General features: G+C 48.8%; 2 protein-coding genes across 3 annotated transcripts in view; both read left to right on the top strand.

Moving 5' to 3' along the window:
- Nucleotides 1–5,010, top strand: part of Ptcra (pre T cell antigen receptor alpha) — a 7,733-nt gene extending 2,723 nt beyond the window's left edge. The window contains exons 2-4 of the mRNA XM_021185741.1: nucleotides 2,132–2,452; nucleotides 4,151–4,195; nucleotides 4,835–5,010. Coding sequence (XP_021041400.1) covers nucleotides 2,132–2,452; nucleotides 4,151–4,195; nucleotides 4,835–5,010 — 542 coding nt within the window. The remainder of the gene's footprint in view (nucleotides 1–2,131; nucleotides 2,453–4,150; nucleotides 4,196–4,834) is intronic.
- A 3,769-nt stretch (nucleotides 5,011–8,779) lies between these two features.
- Cnpy3 (canopy FGF signaling regulator 3) overlaps nucleotides 8,780–20,968 on the top strand; it is a 15,494-nt gene continuing 3,305 nt past the window's right edge. Inside the window, exons 1-3 of one of the 2 annotated variants that reach the window (XM_029471587.1) lie at nucleotides 8,780–9,073; nucleotides 13,734–13,857; nucleotides 18,309–18,446. In XM_029471587.1, the coding sequence (XP_029327447.1) occupies nucleotides 8,923–9,073; nucleotides 13,734–13,857; nucleotides 18,309–18,441 (408 nt within the window). In that variant the 5' untranslated portion in view covers nucleotides 8,780–8,922 and the 3' untranslated portion in view covers nucleotides 18,442–18,446. Of the gene's footprint in view, nucleotides 9,074–13,733; nucleotides 13,858–18,308; nucleotides 18,447–18,467; nucleotides 18,565–20,968 lie in introns of those variants that run through there. The other variant, XM_021149580.2, reaches the window with a different exon arrangement.

Genomic DNA, 20,968 nt, shown 5'->3' with positions numbered 1-20,968 from the left:
GTTCGAGGCCAGCCTGGTCTACAAAGTGAGTTCCAGGACAGCCAAGGCTACTCAGAGAAACCCTGTCTCGAAAAACCAAAAAAAAAAAAAAAAAAGTCTCAAAATCAAACCAAAATGAAATAGAAAAAAAATCAGATTCGAATATGGGAAAAGTTTAACCATTTGTTAACTTATATTATTGCTATCTCACTCCTGTAGGGCGATATTCTGTCTTCTCATCTCACCGTGGTGCTAGGACCCAAACCCAGGGCTTCCTGTGTTAAAGAGAAGCATCCTTCTGCTGCACTTCATCCCTTGCTCCTTTTGTTTACATTAATTTTTACATTTCCTGTATATGCATGGGGTGGGTGCATGAGTCTGGCAGCCATAAGACAACTTTCAGGAGTCAGGTTTTTGTCTTCTACCAGGAAGGCTCCTAGGTTTGAACTCAGATGTGGAAATGCGCCCTTACTCAGTGAGGCATCTGGTCAGCTCCCATTTCGTACAGGTCAGCTTAACCCTGCCTAATGCCATACAGCTCACCCACCAGGCTTCAGTCTCCCACGTTCTGGGCTTACAGACATGGAGAGCCTCATCAGACTTCCTCTGCTCTCAGCTCAGGTGCTCCTCCTTCGTCCTCCCCTAGAGAGACATCAGCTCTCCTCAGGCAGCACAACATGGTACTATAACCACTTGTTTATGAAGCTAATGCCTTTCCCACAGGACAAAGTTCCTCGACAGCCCAGGCAGTGTCTTTCTCAATTTTCTATACCCAGGTGGCAGAGGAAGGAGTTGCTGGGCCGTGGTGGCGCACAGCTTTAATCCTAGCTTTCGAGACGCACAGGCAGGTAGATCTCTGAGTTCCAGGGGTGGGGGTGGGGCTCAGAAAGAATAGACGGACAGATAGCAGGAAGACCAGTGGACGATGGACGATGGATGAATTATAGGAGAAAGGTGGCGATGGCTCGGTGAGTCAGAACTCTGGCTACACAATCATGAGAACCTGAGTTCAAATCCTCAGCACCCATTTGAAAAACTGCATTGCTCTAAGTGTGCTTGTAATCCCAGCACTGGACTGAGCCAAGACATGAGGATCACACTGGGGGCTTGCTGGATGCAGGCCTAGCTCCAGGTGCAGTGAGAGACCCTGTCCTAAGAGAACAAAGGGACAGATACTGATAGAACAGGTCAGTTAATATCCTCCTTGGGCCTCCACGCACAAATACATCACATGTATGCACACACACACACACACACACACACACACACACGAAGTAGAAACCTAAGGTTGCTTAGAAAAGTCAGCTGTGTTGGGTGGTATTCTGTTAAAGCAAGCACATGAAAGGACTCATGAGGAAGGACTCTTTGCTAAGGACACACATGTATTGGTCTGCCTTACATTGTGTAATTGAGCTCCATTTGTCGGGTCTCTATAAAGAGAAATGCATTAAGAAACGTCTGGTGGCTGAGCAGTGGTGGCACACGCCTTTAATCCCAGCACTCGGGAGGCAGATTTCTGAGTTCAAGGCCAGCCTGGTCTACAGAGTGAGTTCCAGGACAGCCAGGTCAGAAACTCTGTCTTGAAAAACCAAAAACAAACAAACAAAAAAACAAAAACAAAAAAAAGGAAGAGAGGTGTTGGCTGGACTCTGGGTACCTGGGTACCCTGTGGTTTCCTTCTTCTTCCACCCTTCTCCACTCTTTCAACCCCTAACACTACATAGGAGAGAAAATAAAAAGAATAGGAAAGAGGGTTGGATGTTATTGTTACTACTCCTGATTGTGCTGGGTCGGGGCATCAAGTTGGGGCAAGTTTGATCTTCACCATCAGGATATCTAATTTCTTCTTTTGCTTTCTTCTTTGCCCACGACTACTTAGCAAGCCAAGACAGCAACCAACTAACAACCGCCCACCCACCACCAACCCACCCCATCTCTCGGAGCCCTAGCATCCATACACCCTCTAAAAACTCCTCAGAGTTCCAACCTGCCACACAGTCGTAGAAATTACCTTCAGCTGGAGCAGAGGCAAACTGTAGTCAGGTGCTGCGGACAATCTGAAGCAGCCCCCACGTCCCCAAACCTGGGATTAAAACAAAAGCGCATTCCTATTTCTGTGTTTTTAAAGAAATCAAAATTCTCACTCTTGCAGGCATCGCTGGCACCCCCTTTCCGTCGCTGGCTCCACCCATCACACTGCTGGTAGATGGAAGGCAGCACATGCTGGTGGTTTGCCTGGTCCTCGATGCGGCACCCCCTGGCCTTGACAACCCTGTCTGGTTCTCAGCTGGCAATGGCAGTGCCCTAGACGCCTTCACCTATGGGCCCTCTCTGGCACCGGACGGCACCTGGACTAGCCTGGCCCAGCTCTCCTTGCCCTCTGAAGATCTGGAAGCCTGGGAGCCCTTGGTCTGTCACACCAGGCCTGGGGCTGGGGGCCAGAACCGGAGCACACACCCCCTCCAACTGTCAGGTGGGGGATGGAGCCTCGGGACCTGTCCTTTTCCATACCATGGGGCCAGGATATTTTGGGGAGCCTGTCTACACTTCCCCCAGTGCTGGATTATAAATATGGGCTACCATTACCTGTTTGCTTGCTTGCTTGCTTGCTTGCTTGCTTGCTTGTTGGTAGGCACTGGGCATGTAAGGGTAAACCCTGGTTCCTGTAAGTGGTTCGAGGCCATAATTCCTGGCTTTGCAGCTGAGATATATGGTTCAGGTTATCTCTTGAGCCTGTAATCCCAGCACTCAGGAGGCAGAGGCAGGAAGGAGGATCTCTCTGAGTTCAAAGCTATCCTTGGCTACACAGTGAGTTCAAGGCCTGCTTGGGCTACAGGAGACCTTGTCTCAAAAATCAAAGCAAAAGCAATTCTAGGCTCTGATCTGTGTTTGCTAAGAGCTATTAATAGCTTTCAGTGGCTTATTCATAGGTGCACATATACACATGTTTATATATGTAATCTATAGAAACAGTTCATATACATGTAAACAAAGCCTGCAAGACCAAACAATAATTAAAGAATTAATTAATAATTAAAGGACAGGTCCCCAACATTTACCAACTTTACTCTATGGCAAACACTGTTCTAAATGTTTCATTTTCATTTTATTTTTATTATTTATTTATCTAGTTAGTTAGTTAGTGAGTTTCCCAAGACAGGGTTTATCACAGTTTCTCTGTGTAGCCCTGGCTGTCCTGGAACTCACTCTGTAGACCAGGCTGGCCTTGAACTCACAGAAATCCTCCTTCCTACTTCTGCCTCCTGAGTGCTGGGATTAAAAGTGTGCATCACCATGCCCTACTCCTAGCTTTTTAGTGAGGATGCTGGGGATCCAATTCAGGAAAGCTCTTTACCAGCTAAGCCTTCTCAGCCGAGCAGACGAGGCCGGCTAACCAGTGAGCCCCAAGAGTCTGCCGGTCTACACTTCCCCCAGTGCTGGATTATAAATATGGGCTACCATTACCTGTTTGCTTGCTTGTTTGCTTGTTTGTTTGTTTGTTTGTTTGGGGGGGGAGTCAAGTATAGTCCTGGCTATCCTGGAACTCACTTTGTAGACCAGGCTGGCCTCAAACTCAGAAAGCCACCTGCCTCTGTCTCCCGAGTGGTTTTTGTTGTTTTTTTGAGACAGGTTTTTTTTTTTTTTTTTTTTGGTTTTTCGAGACAGGGTTTCTCTGTATAGACCTGGCTGTCCTGGAACTCACTTTGTAGATCAGGCTGGCCTCGAACTCAGAAATCCGCCTGCCTCTGCCTCCCGAGTGCTGGGATTAAAGGCGTGCGCCACCATGCCCGGCATTGAGACAGGTTTTTAATCTGTGTAGTCCTGCCTGTTGTGTTTCTTTTTTTAAACATGGGTCCTGGGGATAGAACTCAGGTCCTTTGCATGTATAGCAAGCACTGTCATGATTGAGCATTTGGGTCACCTCAGTAGTGCCCTGCCTACAGCAAAAGCTGTAAAAGATTAGGTTCTGTGTGGGAGGGGACTGCCATGCCTCTTAGGGCTGTCAGGCAGGGAGGTGGGGAATGGCTCCTCAGGACTTGCTAACAAGTGGGCTCAGGGTCTCCACACATGTCCAATATGTCCTGTGGGTTGACCAGGGCTAGATGTAGGGCAGGGGCTGCAAGGTGCTCGCCTTCCCCGTAGCCCTCACTCCTTTCTTCTTGACTCACAGAGGAATCTTCGACAGCCAGGAGCTGCTTTCTGGAGCCTCTCCCGGGTAAGTCAGCGGGTGAGGGAGGGACAGTGGCTGGGAACAAGAATCTCAGCACTGGTACCCGGCAGGTAGCATTCAGCTCTAATTCAACCATAGGTCCCATGAGGTTGCTGCGGGAGGACTGAGAAGTTTCCTGTAAGGGGACTGCCTTGCTTGGGGCTAGGCTGAGTTTCAACCTTCCCTGGGATAAGGTGGGGATTTATTCCTGGACTGCAGTGGAGCAGTGCAGACGAGAGCTAAAATAAGGAGTCTAATGGCTCCTCGGTGGTGGTGGTGGTGGTGGGGTGACAGGCGGTCTTGGTATGAAAGCCTACGTGTTATTTGATTACCTGAGGCGCTAGAGAAGCACTGGCTAATAATCCACGTCCATTTCTTGCCCAGAGACACTGTTATTCTTTGCATCAGAAGCTCATTCCTTGCAGCCTGCCTCCCCGCCAGATAAAATAAATAACAATAAATAAAATAAATAACATGAGGGCTAAGCGGGAAGAAAGCACTAATTATTACCAGTAGAAACTAAGGTCAGATACCAGGAAAGAAGTTCCTTGGAGAAGGAGGTGGAAAGAGAGAGTGGCCAACACAGAGAACTGGCTCTCCCTGTTGTGGGCTCCTGGGGACTCCTCATGGCTCCTTCTTCTGCAGGGACACAGCGGCAGGTACTGTGGCTAAGCCTACTGCGCCTGCTCCTCTTCAAACTGCTTCTGTTCGATGTGCTCCTGACCTGCAGCCGCCTCCGCCTCCATGTGCTGGCCGGCCAGCACCTCCAGCCACCACCCTCACGCAAGTCCCTGCCTCCCACCCACAGAATTTGGACATAGTTATGAGTCTCTGAGCTTAGATCTTACCCACTCGTCTGAGCCCAGGGTGCTGGTGATGCTGAACACTACTGCTCCCTGGGGCCAGGAAGTGCAAAGCCCAGGCTGTGAGGAAGCCAGCTGGGCCCAGAGCTCACGATCCCCACTCAGTGCTCCTTGTTCAAAGTGGGGGTTTCTTTTTGCTTTTTCTGTATGTGGTCTGCCTCTTGTAAATGGAGCTATCCTATTGGAGACTGGGCTCTTGCCTCTCCTATCAGACTGAGACTTTGGGAAGAAAAGGACTGTGTCTCGGTCAGACAGGGCAGGAGGATGCACCTGGTAACTGGGCACAATACAAAAGGCTTATAAAACACAGGCATGTCACAAAGCTTTTCATTTGTGTGTCTGGGGGACACGGTGTGGTACCAGACATAGAGGAAGCAGTCATCTGGGTAGGCTGTCTGGAGAAAGAGTGGGAACCTGGAAACTGCAGAGTCTGGGGTCCAGTGAGGGGCTGCAAGGACTCTCCTTCCACTACTGTCAGTCACTGGACAAGGGTCCTTTATGTTTCCTGACCTGGCACAACCTCTGTGAGAGGGCAGAGCAGAGCCAGGGAGTCAGGGATAGTGCTCAGCTGCTAACTTGCACAGACTTGACAGAAGAGAGCAGGGCCAGGATTCCTGGGGCGTCAGGATCACATCCAATGCTACCAGCAGAAGACAGTAATTGCAAACCCACGCACTATTAATTAAAGGTCGTTATTCATTTGACAGATATTCACCCAGTATCAGCTAGGAGCCAGGTGCTACAGAGGTTTGCTGTCTTTGTTAGGGTTTTACTGCTATGAAGAGACACCATGACCGAGGCAACTCTTATAAAGGAAAACATTTAACTGGGGCTGGTTTACAGTTCAGAGGTTTAGTCCATCATTATGGCAGCCTGCAAGCAGATAGGGTGCTAGAGAGGTCGCTAAGAGTCCTACAGGAGGTACTTGAGAGTTCCACATCTGCATCTGCAGGCAACAGGAAGAGAGAGTGGGCCACTAGGTCTGGCTTGAGTTTCTGAAACCTCAGAGTGCACCCTCTAGTGACACACCTCCTCCAACAAAGCCACACCTCCTAATAGTGCCACTCCCCATGGACCTACGGGGGCCATTTTTTCTACCACTTTTGGCTTTGTTGGGTTTCTCTCATTCCCTAAAGAAAGCTCTTGCATGGAGATCCCACAAGGAAGAGGGAGAGAGGGATTTACTTCCAATCACACATACCCGTGTGTGTCAGTGGACGTGAGAGTAGGTGCCCATGGAACCCAGAGGTGGAGTTGGGAGTTATAGATGGTTGTGAGCCACCTAATGTGGATGTTGGGTACCCAACAATCTCTGTAAGACCATCTCATAGAGATGAACCTCTGATCTGCAAGTCATCTCCAGTAACGTGTTTTCCTTTATAAGAGTTGCCGTGGTCATGGTGTCTGCTCACAGCAGCAAAACCTCTGTAGCACCTGGCTCCTAGCTGATGCTGAGTGAATATCACCGATTCCTTGAATCAGTCTCCCTTTCTTTCTTCCTCCTTTCTCTCCTTCCTTCTTCCTCTCCCTTCTCTATCCTTCTTCCCTCTCCTACCCTTCGTCCTCCTCTTCTGCATTTTCTTCTACTTCTGCTTCTTCAAGACTGAGTCTCACTACATAGGTCTGGCTGGCCTCAAACTCACAGAGAGCTTCTTGCCTCTGCCTCCTGAGTGCTGAATATCCATATACTTAGTAGAGAGGCAGGGTCTCTTCAGTTGAACTTTGAACTCTTAACTAAATCTAGAGCTCACAGACTTGGTCTGTGTCTGTGCCTTGGTTATGGTGTCTGTTTACAGCAGCAAAACCCAGCCCCCCAACCCGGCTGTGGCCTGGCTACTCTCCTGCCTCAAAAGGCTGAGAATGGGTGTATGGGTGTTATGGCCCTTAGAGGAGTCTGAAGGATGGGGCTTACCGACACAACTGCTTTAAACTAGACACCACTGACTACAAAGGACAGGCTGGGCATGGAAGTCTTCATAAGGGCAGCAAATCCACCCAGACCCGGAAGGAAGCTCAATGGAAACAGAGCTTTCTGGACAAAGCTGCAGGTGCTAACAGCTTCCCAGAGTTGAGCTCAAGGCAGTTTAAAGCAAACCTGAGGAGTCAGAGAGTCCCCTAGGACCAAGGCTGGCCTTGAGCTCTCCATCCTTCTGCTTCTCCCAAAAGCTACGGTCTTTCTTTCTGCCTTCACCTTTTCTGGTGTGATAGAGCTGCACCACCCCACCTGACTGATATTGCCCTCTTTGTATGGTGCCAGGTTGAGTCCAGGACCTCATGCACACAAGGCAGCCCCTCTGTAGCTAAGGAAGGTCTGTGTTCAGCCAGGGAGTCCTCAGCAAGGATCTCCTAGCTCAAGTCCCCTGATGCTGCAGAGGCAGAACAGAAGTGTAAATGTCCAATGCCAGGTTCCTGCCTTTTAGGAGCTCAGAATCCAAACAAATAACAAAAGAGACTGGAATATCATACCAAAAATGCTGGGATGTTTATCCATCTGTCCCACACACTTCAAGGTGGTTTGGTTTTGTTTTGGAGATATGGCCTCATGTAGCTCAGGCTATACCTCCCTCCCCCTCACTATATAGCCAAGAATGACAAGTTTATGCCAGCCTGGAGATGGATCACCAGGGATTTGTACATGGTAGTCAAGTGCTAGGCAAAGATCTCTCAGTGAGCAACATCCCTAAAACTAGGGATTTCTTTTTTAATCCCATTAATTCATGAATTATTGATTTGAGCTTCCCAACAGGCAAGCCTCGAGATGTAGGAGGACCACTCTTTTTTTGTTTGTTTGTTTTTTCCAGACAGGGTTTCTCTGTATAGCCCTGGCTGTCCTGGAACTCACTTTGTAGACCAGGCTGGCCTTGAACTCAGAAATCTGCCTGCCTCTGCCTCCCAAGTGCTGGGATTAAAGTCGTGTGCCACCACGCCCGGCTAGGAGGATCACTTTTATCTGTTTATTAATCTAGTTTTCATAAGGAGAAATGCAATTACTGGACATCTGGGTTGTTGTGAGGCCCTAAGTATCTATTCGAGTGAGTGACTGCAATAATAAGCCTTAAAAGCCGGTGTCTACTGAGGGCTTGCAACTTTATAAAGAAAGCCATGGATAGGGTTGATGAGTTAGGTTAGTGACTAAAGAAGGCCACCATTAAGCCTTAAGGATCCAAGTTTGAAGTCCAGAACCAACATGGTGGAAGGAGGCAACTGATTTCAGTCGTCTTCCAACCCAAAATAAATATATAAAGACTCTTTTATTAACACCTTAATGGAGGGGGGGGATGGTAGAGGGGGACCACGAGGCCCGGTGTGGAGGTGCACTTAGAGGCAGCTGGATTTCTGAATTCGAGGTCGGCCTGGTCCACGCAGTGAATTCCAGGACAGCCAAGGATACAAAGAAACCCTGTCTCGAAAAACAAAAGACAGAAAACAAAAAACAAAACCATGAAAGATAGTCCGTTATCCAGGGCTAGAATGCCCAAGGCTGGTTCATCCAAGGTATGATGGAGGTTCACCCGCTAGGAACTGATGCTCCAGCTACTGAGCCTCCGTTAGCTGGCAGTGAGATCGCTATAGGGCGCCAAAGCCACCATCCGCTCTCTGATTGGCTGAGATGGAAAAAAAAAAAGATTGTTCCTCCCATTGGCTATAAAGCAGACGCCGAGCGAACCCATTGGTTGCATCGCCCGCGGGCCTTGGTCCGTTTCGCAAGCCGCTTAGAGGCTACGGGGCGAGGGGCGGGCCGGAGCTCGCCGTTGCCGTGGTTACCCAGAGGCACGTGCTCAGTCCCGGAAGCGGCCGGGGGAAGCTGCTCCGCGTGTGCTGCCGGAGGAAGCGCCGCCGGGTCCGCTCTGCTCTGGGTCCGGCTGGGCCATGGAGTCCATGTCAGAGCTCGCGCCCCGCTGCCTCTTATTTCCTTTGCTGCTGCTGCTTCCGCTGCTGCTCCTTCCTGCCCCGAAGCTAGGCCCGAGTCCCGCCGGGGCTGAGGAGACCGACTGGGTGCGACTGCCCAGCAAATGCGAAGGTGAGGGGGCGGGGCCGCGGGGCGTAGCCAAGCCCGAGGGGCGGGAGGGGGCGGGGCCTGTGGGAAGGGTCTGGGCCTGGCAGGACCTGGGTTGGGGTCTCCTTGGCCCTGCTGTGTGCTTGGCGGCAATGCTAGGTGCTGTGACTCTCGGATAACCTGGAGATCCCTGCTTTTGGGCGGATCCGGGGGTAGCTGCTCATCAAGACTAGAGGTGGGGGTGGAGGGAAGGCTTCATACAGGAAGCCTGCTGCGAAATGAAGAGTTGGCCAGGGAAAGCATGGCGTGCAGAGGAACCCACTCCGCAGAAACCACAGAAACAGGGGCAGATGAGGAGGCCCTGCCGGCCTAGAAGCCAGAGGGCGAGTTTGAGGAACTGAAAAGGTCCATATGACGTAGAAAAGGGAACCTGAAAATTTTCCCGTGGTGCTTTCACTACAGCCTAATTTGTGTATGGTTTTTGGCTTCTTGAGAACAGGTACTGAATTGCAAATATTTATTGCAGACGAAAAAAAAAAGGGGGGGCGCTTTACATAGGATTATATGGAGGGGCCGTGAGTGTATGTGGAGAGAGGAGACTCACACTCAAAGGATCAAGAGGTCACTTTTTGAAAGCATCGAGCACAGAGGAGACTGAGGTGAAGGAGGTAGATTCTAAAAATCGAGGACAAGGAACTGAGACCTCCCTTTTGTCCTGCTCATCATTGCTCAGTTTCCTCTCATACCTTTGCAGCCATCGCCCTTCTTTCTAAATCCTCAAAGGCCCCCCTCCCCCGAGTTTTCTGGAAATCCATTTTATGTGCCAAGCAGATGTACACAGGCCAGATGTTCCCTAAGCACTGGATGCTGGGCTGGTGGTTTGGGACACATTAATCCTCCCATTTGAGCTGTTAAGTGTGTGGCGAATGGGGGCAGGGGACTTGGCTCAGTGGGTAGAGTGATTGCCAGAGGATCTGAGTTCAGATCCCCAAGACAGATATAAAAAGCCAGACGCTGCAATGTTCCTGCACCCTTGATCCCTGCGGAGGAGACCAGCCAGTCCAACCAAATGGTCACCCTCCAGGTTCAAGTGAGAAACCTTGTCTGAAAAACAAAAGATGAAGAACAGTATCGGAAAGGAACTCTGGCCTCCATGTGCATATCCACACACGTGTGTGCACACACACACTGTAACTACATAGGACTTTTTGTTTTTAAGTGAGACTCCCGAGAGTTAATGTGAGTTCACTGGAAGATACCTGTTAAAAGGTCTCACCTGTTCTAGGATGGTCCCTTACCCTCCCCACCAGTCCTGGGCTTTTGTTTTCTTTGTTTCGTTTCTTTTCCTTTTTCTTTTCTTTTTTTTTTTTTTTTTTTTTTTTTTTTTTTTTTTTTTTTTTTTTTTGGTTTTTCGAGACAGGGTTTCTCTGTATAGCCTTGGCTGTCCTGGAACTCATTCTGTAGACCAGGCTGGCCTCAAACTCAGAAATCCGCCTGCCTCTGCCTCCCGAGTGCTGGGATTAAAGGCGTGCGCCACCACACCCGGCTCATTTCCTTTTTCAAGACAAGGTTTCTCTATGTAGCCCTAGCAATCCTGGAACTTGCATTGTAGACCAGGCTGGCCTCAGTCTCAGAGATCCACCTGCCTCTGCCTTCCCAGTTCTGGGAGTAAAGGTGTGCGCCACCACTGCCCGGCTTTTTTCTTTCTTTCTTTCTTTCTTTCTTTCTTTCATTCATTCATTCATTCATTCATTCAAGTTTTTTGTTTATTTGTTTGTTTTTTCCAGACAGGGTTTCTCTGTAGCCCTGGCTGTCCTGGAACTCACTGTGTAGACCAGGCTGGCCTCAAACTCAGAAATCTGCCTGCCTCTCTCTGCGTGCGCCACCGACTTTTTTTTAAAGTTTTGTAAGGTTTTTATTTATTTATGTATTTTTGTATACGAGTGCTCTATTTGCATAAGTGCCTGCATGATGGAAGAGGGCATCAGACAGAAGAGAGCATCAGATCTCATTACAGGTGGTGTGAGCCACCAAGTGGGTGCTGGGAATTGAACTCAGGACCTCTGGAAGTGCAGCCAGGACTCTCAAAGCTGAGCCATCGCCCCAGCCCCCATCTTTCTTCTTTTCTTTTTTCTTTCTTTCTTTCTTTCTTTCTTTCTTTCTTTCTTTTCTTTTCTTTTGGTTTTTCGAGACAGGGTTTTTCTGTGTAGCTCTGGCTGTCCTGGAACTCACTTTGTAGACCAGGCTGGCCTCCAACTCAGAAATCCGCCTGCCTCTGCCTTCCGTGTGCTGGGATTAAAGGCGTGTGCCACCACACCCAGCTCTTTCTCCTTTTCTTAATCACAGCCTAGGAAGCTCCTTTCTTTTCCTTAGGAGACATCCATAGATGCAGAGTCATAGAGCTGGCAAGGCTCTTATAGCCCATCGAGGCCTAAACTCATTTTGTAATCAGTAGAGATCATTTTCAGTCACGGAGTGATTTGGCAAACTTTGACTCTTAGCCACCTCTTAATACTTTATTTATTTATGTTTATTAGTATTGCATCTTTATTATTAATTGCTGACTGTTTCTGGCTCACAGAGCCTGCCTTCAGGCTTAGTAGTTTAAGTGGAACAGGCCTCAGCACAGAGAATGGAGAATCTGCCCAGAGAAAGTGGGTGGTAGTACATGGGGGTCTGGGGTCTATGCCATGAGTCTCCCACAAGTCTGCTTTATGTCTAAACTGGATCTTACAGGGATAATGGTTCCCTGAGAGGCCCAGGGAAGGCAGAACTTTCTTGAGGATATTTAATGCAGTGTCGGGAGACAGGGTCAGAGAAGCCTCTAGAGGGTTTTCCCAGAGCCAGGAGCACATCACGCCCTGAGAGTGGTAGCCTCCTTGTTAGTTGCTGTCACACCTTTCTCTTTCACTCTGAGCATCAGGACAGGTGGGGCTTAGTCACCATCCTCCTGTCCCCAGTGCTCAGCACATCCTGTCCCCAGTGCTCAGCACAGGCCTCTTCTCAGTAACTGCTTGAGGAGGGTAGGGAGAAGTAAGAGGACGCTTGCACACAAACAGTGGGCCTCTCTGGAGTACATTAACTTGGCAGCCAGAGAGAACTGGTAGGAAACACATGAAGTCAAGAAATAAGACAGCCAGCTGGGCATGGTGGCACACGCCTTTAATCCCAACACTTGGGAGGCAGAGGCAGGCAGATTTCTGAGTTCGAGGCCAACCTAGTCTACAAAGTGAGTTCCAGGACAGCCAGAGCTACACAGAAAAACCCTGTCTCAAAAAAACAAAAAGAGGGGCAGGTGAGGTGGCTCAGCAGTTTAGAGCGCCAACTGCTCTTCCAAAAGGTCCTGAGTTCAAATCCTAGCAACCACATGGTAGCTCACAACCATCCGTAACGAAATCTGATGCTCTCTCTTCTGGAGTGTCTGAAGACAGCTACAGTGTACTTACATATAATTAAAAAACAAACAAACAAAACCCAAAAAGAAAATAGAAAAAAGAAATAAGACAGCCATAAAACACATCTCAGGGACAAGTAGGGAAATTTACTATGAACTGTTGGACCATTCCCATTCATTTTCTGATTGCATACTGTTTTATGGCTACACAGAAGTTTGTATTCACAGGAAGCACATTATGATATATAATTGCTTATAATGTATAATTGTTGAGATTATTAAAAATTAGATACCTCAGGGGAAAACATTAGCGGCTGTTCGTTGTGAGTAGAAGGGTAACAGTTTTCATTCTGCTCTCTCAGCTTAATGTGATGGATATTTTATTAGTTTTATTCTAAAATTTTGTTTGCATTTACTTATATTTGTTGGGCAGCTGGAAGGGTAGACTGGCACATACCACAGTGCACTGTGGAGGTCAGAGGGCTGCTTACATGAATCTCTTCTCCCACATTGTGGGTCCTGGAGACAGAACTCTGGTCACTAGGTTTGGGAGTGACCCCTGTTACCTCCTGAGCCACCTCTCTGGCCCATTATTTTTATTATTTTTTAAAGATTTATTCAGTGTGTATGTATGTATCTACAAGCATGTATGTATGTGTATGGATATATGTATTCTGTGTGTGTGTGTGTGTGTGTGTACCTCCTTCATTGCAGGGTTTGCAGAGGCCAGAAAAGGCATTGGATCCCCTGGAGCTAGAGTTAACTGTTGACTGTGGGCTGCCATGTGGGTGCTGGGCACGGAAGCCAGGTCCTTTGCAAGAGCCAGTGCTCTCTGCCCCTGAGCCCTTTTACCCAGCCCTACTCATTGTTTAGGACTAATTTTTTCGAGACAAAGTCTCACCACGTAGCTCTGATGTCCTGGATTTTGTTGTGTACAGAGGCTGGCCTTGAACTCAGATACACCTGCTTCTGTTTCCTGAGTCACCACTCAGGATTCCAGGTGCGTGCCACCACATCAGGCTATGTTTTGACATTTCTCCTTGTCTCCTGTGCTGCCCAGGCTGGCCTTGAATTTACAGCCCCCTTGCCTCAGCTTCATCACAGCTCTGATTAGACATACTGGCTTTTTTTTTTTTTTTTTTTTTGGTAAAGCGATGGGAGTTCATTTGCAAACAGAACACTGGTTTGACCCACGCTAGGAAGGGACACCCAGCTGGTTAGTCAGGCTGCCTGCTGGCCTCCCAGAAGCAGCTCTGTGTACACAGTGGCCACTGTGTCTTCCTTCTCCAGTGTGCAAGTATGTTGCTGTGGAGCTGAAGTCGGCTTTTGAGGAAACGGGAAAGACCAAGGAAGTGATTGACACCGGCTATGGCATTCTGGACCGGAAGGGCTCTGGAGTCAAGTACACCAAGTCGTGAGTGCAGGGTGACTCGGGGGCCTGGCCTGCTGCTTGTCTGGCTTTGTGGAGGAGGGATTGGGGAAGCAGGGCTGTGGTTCCTATTTTCTCCCATCCAGCCAAGCCCACAACAAAGTCTTTGTCGCAATAAGGGACTCAATTTGTTCACTGATTACACCATTGACAGGCTAGGTGACCTTCATCAACCCTTTCTCTGTGCCTTAAATTTCTCATCCAGAAAAGTGAGACCAACAGGAGACCTGATGGATCGCAGCCACCCGGATCTCACGATCCAGTGTGATTTATTTAAAAATTGCTAACATGGAGGGCTGGAGACCCTCAGGGGTTAAGAGCACTGGCTGTGCTTTCCAGAGGTCCTGAGTTCAGGTCCCAGCAATCACATGGTGGTTCACAACCATCTGTAATGGGATCTGATGCCCTCTTCTGATGTGTCAGGGACAGTGTGCTCATATACATAAATAAATAAATAGATCTTTTTTAAAAAATGGGACTACCAGAGTTTTGTTTGTTACATACTTAAGTGAGACAGGGTCTTTCTATGTAGCTCTGGCCATCCTGCATCTCATGTGTAGACCAGGCTGGCCTTGAACTCAGACATCTACCTGCTTCTGCCTCCCGAGTGCTGGGATTGAAGGCGTGCGTCAGCTGGATAACCAGATTTTTATTTTGCCCGATACAAACATAAAAAACAAAAACACCTTGTGTCAGTTAAGATCATCCTTTCAAAATGTCATGAGGCGGGCTGGAGAGATGGGTTAGCACTTAAAAGCACTCTTTGGTCTTCGAGGAGTCCTGGTTCAATTCCCAGCACCACACAACCCCCCGTAACTCCAGTGCCAGGGGATCTAGTATCCTCCTCAGGCCTGTTGAGGCCCTGCATGCATGTGGTACACTGACAGACATACAAGCAGAGCAGCCATGCACATAAAATACAAAGTTAAAAAAGTTGAAATGACACAAGGACCAGATGGTGGCTCACAGGTCAAGAAGCCTGGCAGCAAACCTCACTCTCACACAGACACACACAAGAAAACAGACTTTATAAAAAAGCAACATGAGTGTCCTGGAGAGAGCGCTCAGCCCTTACGACAGCGGTTCTTAGGCAGCAGAAGTGTGCGCATCTTTAATTCCAGCACTCAGGAGACAGAGGCAAGCAGATCTCTGCAAGTTCAAAGCTGGCCTAGTCTAGTTCTAGGACAGCCAAGGCTATACACAGAAACCCTGTCTTGAAAAATAAACAATGGGACAGTGCTTTCCCCTTCTGACACTGTGACCCTTTAATACAGTTCCTCATGCTGTGGTGAGCCCAGCCATAACATTATTCTCATTGCTACTTCATAACTGTAGCTTTGCTACTGTCATGAATCATAGTGTAAATATCCGATCTGTAGCATATCTGATATGCAACCCCTGAGAGAGGGTTGTTAAACCCCTGCAAAGGGGTTGAGACCCACAGGTTCAGAGCCGATGCTTTGAGAATGCTTGCTGCTCCTCCAGGAGACCGAAGTTCAGTTCCTCCCATCCACGTTAGGTGACTCTCAACCACCTGTAACTCTAGCTCCAGGGGATTTGGATGCCCTTTTCTGGACACTTTGGGCACACCCATAAATGTGACACACACATAGACACACACACACACACACATCCCACCTAAATTAAAAGCAATTTTTTTTTAACAGAAAAAAATGCAAAGGACATGTTTTGCCGTCAGAATGATTCCTGTCTAGGTACAGTGTGCCTACCCATTGCCCTTCACTTGGAAAAAGGCAGAGGCAGTGAGGTCCCTGGAGGTTTGAGGTCTCCTTGTTTGCCTGATGAGTTTTGCATCTCCCAGAGCACATAGCGGAACAGGAGGTCAGTGGGATGGAAGGGGATGTGCTGGGGACAGCATCACAGACCTGGTGTCCCAGCCAGAACCCTGACAAGTCAGTGCTCATGCCCTACTTGCCCTACCAATTTGTCAGCAATCCCTGAGGGCAAGGGCCTCTGGGCAGGTCTGTGAGGATTATCTGGATTAAGGTTAGCCTCAGAAGATGTCTGTGGAGACTGTGATTACAAAACACTAATTATTATGTGGCAAGACTCTCTCTCTTTCTCTCTTTCTCTCTCTCCCTCCTTCCATCCTCTCCTCCCTCCCTCCCTCTCTCTTTCTTTCTTTCTTTACTGGTTTTACAAGACAGGGTTTATCTGTGTATCCCTGGCTATCCTGGAACTTGCTCTGTTGACCAGGCTGGCCTTCAGTTCATAATGGATCTGCTAGCCTCTGCCTCTTAAGTGCTAGAACCAAAAGTGCATACCACCACATCTGGCTATATTTTCAGTCTTTTTTTTTTTTTTTAAAGATTTATTTATTATATGTAAGTACACTGTAGCTGTCTTCAGACACTCCAGGAGAGGGCATCAGATCTCATTACAGATGGTTGTGAGCCACCATGTGTTTTCTGGCATTTGAACTCAGGACTTTCAGAAGAGCAGTCAGTGCTCTTAACTGCTGAGTCATCTCTCTAACCCCTATATTTTCAGTCTTGAGTGAGATGAACTATTAAGCATACAGTAAGCTAAAGTAAGAAAATAAATAACAGATAAGAAGGAAGGGCGGAGGAAGCCAGCAAGCACAACATTGAATCAGGTGTCAAAGCTTCCAGGAGAAATGGATCGGAGAAGCCCTTAAAGTGACCAGCTAGAGTTCTCCGTCAGAAGTCCCCTGCAGATGGCTGTCCCCTCATGCTAGGCTTCCACATAAATGAACAAACACCAGTAATCAAATCAAGCTCCCACCAGCATCCAGGAGGAAACAGGGAAGTCGAGGCAGTGAGCTGGACTTCGCAGCTGAGCACTCTAGCCATGGCTGAGCTTCTAGCTTCCCTTTCCCACTGCAGACATTCTTATTTCATGAGACAGCAGTAATAGCATCTGCTTGAAATAGTTTATCTCCGTGCTCAGAGCACAGAGTGCAGAATCCCCTGGAGATGAGTCTCTAGACATTCCCACTTTATTGCTTTTGCTCCCTCCCACAGAGTCGGGGGACCGTCCCACCCCCAAACAAGGCGCCTTGAGGACACTTTGAGAAACACATGCTGACATGAGTGTGTGGTGGGAGGGACAAAGCTACTATCAGGGTTAGTGTCTCAGTGAGCTCAGACAACACCGGTTTGCAAGTGGATATATATTACACTGTGATTGGTGCTCACCTTGATGTCTCGACTACTCAGTGTTTGCTTCCATGTGATGCTGCTAAAACAGTCAACCAGATAGGGAAGCCACACAGCCTGACAGGGAAGCTCGAAGCTCGGCCGTGCTCAGCATAGACAGGTCTGCCAGATCCCAAAGGAAAAGATGAGGTCACGACCCAGGAGGTGCAAACAAATGGCTTGAGAGAAATGGGGTGCTGGGTGCTCGCCTTTAATCCCAGTATGGAGGAGGCAAAGGCAGGTGGATCTCTGATTTTAACACCAGCCCGGTCTCCACAAAGCAGAAAGAAAGAGATGGTTAACGGTTGGGCGATGGCTGCGGGCTTTGATTCTGGTCCTCAGCACCTACATGAAGAGTGGTACCCACCTCTGATCCCAGTGATGGGAGGGCTGGGCTGGAGGGAGCCCTGAGACTTGGCTCCTACCTCAGTCTAGTTCAGAAGGTGAGCTGCAGATTCAGAGAAATCCTGTCTCAAAAGATCAAAGACACATCCGCCTGATGTCGATCTCCACATGCATGTGGGCCATACATGTGCATCTGGACAGACGTGCACACACAGGAATTTGTACACACACGGTTAGTAGATAGGCCTGAGGGCACACGTTTTTAATCCCAGCACTCAGTAGGCAGAGGCAGGTGAATCTCAGAGTTTGAGGCCATCCTGGTCTACACAGAGAAACCCTGACTTGGGAAGAAAAAAACAAAGTGGTTAATAAGTTGTTTTTAGGGAGCGTTGGGGAAGACCTGTTCATGATGTCTTCACTAACAGTGACAATTTAAAAGTCTATTAAGAGAAGACTGGTGCATTTTACTTTATAGGGAGAAAGTAGGAGTAGCCAAGGACTTGTCTGTCATGCCTGATGTCCGGGACTTGATTGCTAGGACGACAGATTTTCTATAAAGTAAGAGCTGGAGGGATGGCTCAGCAGTTCAGAGCACTCACAACTCTTGTAGAGCACCCGGCTTTAGTGCCTTGTCAGCAGCTTACAGCCGCCTGTAGCTCCAACAGCAGGCGATCCAATGCCTTCCGCTGCCCTCTGCCAGCACTTACCTGCACACGTGGTGTGTGTGCGTGTGCTCGAGCTCACACATGCACAAACACACAGAGATTTAAAAAAGATTGATTTAGGGTTAGACTCAGTGATCGATTTTGCTCTAGACAAACGAAGATACTGGGTTTGATCCCACAGACACACTCACACACAGACCCTTGCCTTAGATCTGTTCAAATGTTGTCTCTCTGGTCTGTGTTCCAGCATTTCAGAGCCCCCAGGCCAGATGACCTATCTTCCTTCCAGCTCTGCCTTCCCATTGGTGAGATGTGCAGGTGTCGGGCAGCAGGGCTGGAGGGACGGACCGCTGCTCCATGAGGAGGGGAGGGGAACTTAGCGCCTCTCCTGCTGCTGTCTCGGCAGGGACTTACGGTTAATTGAAGTCACTGAGACCATTTGCAAGAGGCTTCTGGACTACAGCCTGCACAAGGAGAGGACTGGCAGCAACCGGTTTGCCAAGGTTGGCTTTGTGCTTGCGCCTCATTCCCTTTGGGGCCAGGCCCTCGTGAATCTTAAGTGTGTCTGCTGGTATATGTGTGATTGGCAAGTCATGCCTGGGACCCACCTCCTTGTCCTCCCTCAGGTTCTGGGATACCACAGTAGCGTAAGTAAGGTACATGTCTCCATGTCAGGCACAGGCAGAAATGCCCCATGATGGCAGCTCACGTGGATGTCAAACACACTAGGAGTCAGTGAGATTCTCACAGAAGTGTGAGGGGAGATGCCAGAAGACAGACTTGAAGGTACTACAACCTTGTCTTAAAAAAATCCATAGGAGACAGTGATTACCACGTCCTTCTGTGAGCCACCCAGAGCTACCTCCTCAGACCCGTTAGGTACCTGTGTGTGCAGTGGCTTTCCCTGCAGAAGGAGCTGCTTACAGTAGGCTCCTGCTTGTCTCCGCCCACATTTGCCTGCTGTCCGAGGATGTCCACCATAGCTCCCGAGGCCGCTATGCAGTTCAGGCAGATGTTTTGGATTTGTCTTTAAGGCTTAGTGGGTATAGTTAGTTGATCCATTGTTGCTGCCATAAAAAGGGTTTCAAAGTATTTTCTCCTGCTCAAGTGCAATGTGACTCACCTGTTCATCCCAGAATTGAGGAGGCAGGATGACCTTGAACTTTAAGGCTAGCCTAGGCTACACCGGAGACAGAGAACAAAAAGAAAACAAACAAGCAAACAAAAGATGGTAGCAGACAATTAGAACCAGTCTGTAGGGCATGGGTTTGCTAGGCTGTGCATGTGATGTTGTACAGTGTCAAAGAAAGAGGGAAGCTGGGCCATGGGGTACGAAGTGGTAATGCCAGCACTCAGGACAGAGTCAGGGGGGATCTCTGAGGGTTTTAAAAAAATACTTATTTTATGTATATGAGTACACCATAGCTGTCTTCAGACACACCAGAAGAGGGCATCAGATCCCATTGCAGATGGTTGTGAGCCACCATGTGGTTGCTGGGAATTGAACTTAGGACCTCTGGGAGAGCAGTCAGTGCTCTTAACCGCTGAGCCATCTCTGCAGCCCCGGATCTCTGAGTTTTAACCCCGAATAGTCTGCATAGCAAGCTCTAGGCCAGATGAGGCCAGAGTGGGATTCTGTCTCCAGAACGAGCTGTAAAACCTGTGACATATATATCACTGCTTATTCAGGGGGCATTGGAGTGTCATTTTTCATGGTGTGCGGGTGAGAGCCACGGCTCTGCATAAGTCAGGCTGACTGTGTGTGTGTGTGTGTGTGTGTGTGTGAATTTCTTTCCAGGGAAGGGGAAATGTGGGTAGTGCATTATCATTATCTCTGGGGACAAGGGCTACCCAGGAAGCTTGCCCAGTTTTTCACAGCATAAAGAATCCTTTAGTTCTCAGCTGAGCTCTGTTCTTGCCAAGGAAAGACACAAGCTAAGGAGAACCTGGAGCTGGGAGGGGCCTGGGTACGGAGGAGAGCGCCTTAAGGGTAGTGAACACTGGAGCGGTGGCCCGGCAGTTAGGAGCACTTACTGCTCGTGTAGAGGGGCCAGGTTTCATTCCCAGCACCAGGTAGTGGTTCATAGGAACCAGGCGCACATGGGGCAGACAAAACACACATAAAGTTAATAAGGCTGCTCTAAAAAATAGAAAGGGCCAGGTGTGGTGGCGCATGCCTTTAATCCCAGCACTCGGGAGGCAGAGGCAGGCGGATTTCTGAGTTCGAGGACAGCCAGGGCTATACAGAGAAACCCTGTCTCGAAACCCCACCACCACCACCACCAAAAATAAAATAAACAGAAAGGAAGGAAGAAAGAAAAGGCACTTGGAGCCCTTTTATATCCAAGAAGTGTTTACACCACCCTAGGTAGATAGCAACAATGAGCAAGTACAGACACCAGATAACTCTTAGGCCAGGGAGGTGGGTCAGTGGGTAAAGTATAAGGTCCTGACTTTGGATCCCCAGCACCCATAAAGCCAGATGCAGGAGAGTGTGCCTGCTATCCCAGGGTTCCTGTAGCAAGGAGGGAGGTGGGCACAGGAGACTCCCCAGAACTCCAGAGCCAGCAAGTCTGCCATATACATCGGCAAATGAGAGACCCTGTCCCTAATAGGGTTGAGGGGAGGCCCAGCACCCAAGGTTCCCTCTGTCTTCACATGCACAGCCACCAATGTAAAACATGCAACATACACACAGAGATTAACAACAAAGAGGTAAATGTTGGCCGAATGTTTGATACTGTAGGGCACCCCATCTTTAGTGTTTTTTTTGGAGTCAATGTCTGTCCTAGTCAGGGTTTCTATTCCTGCACAAACATCATGACCAAGAAGCAAGTTGGGGAGGAAAGGGTTTATTCACCTTACACTTCCATACTGCTGTTCATCACCAAGGAAGTCAGGACTGGA

The sequence above is a fragment of the Mus caroli genome, chromosome 17 (genome assembly GCF_900094665.2).
Source record: "Mus caroli chromosome 17, CAROLI_EIJ_v1.1, whole genome shotgun sequence".
Classification (NCBI taxonomy): Eukaryota; Metazoa; Chordata; class Mammalia; order Rodentia; family Muridae; genus Mus; species Mus caroli.
This window is presented reverse-complemented; position numbering and strand designations above follow the sequence as displayed.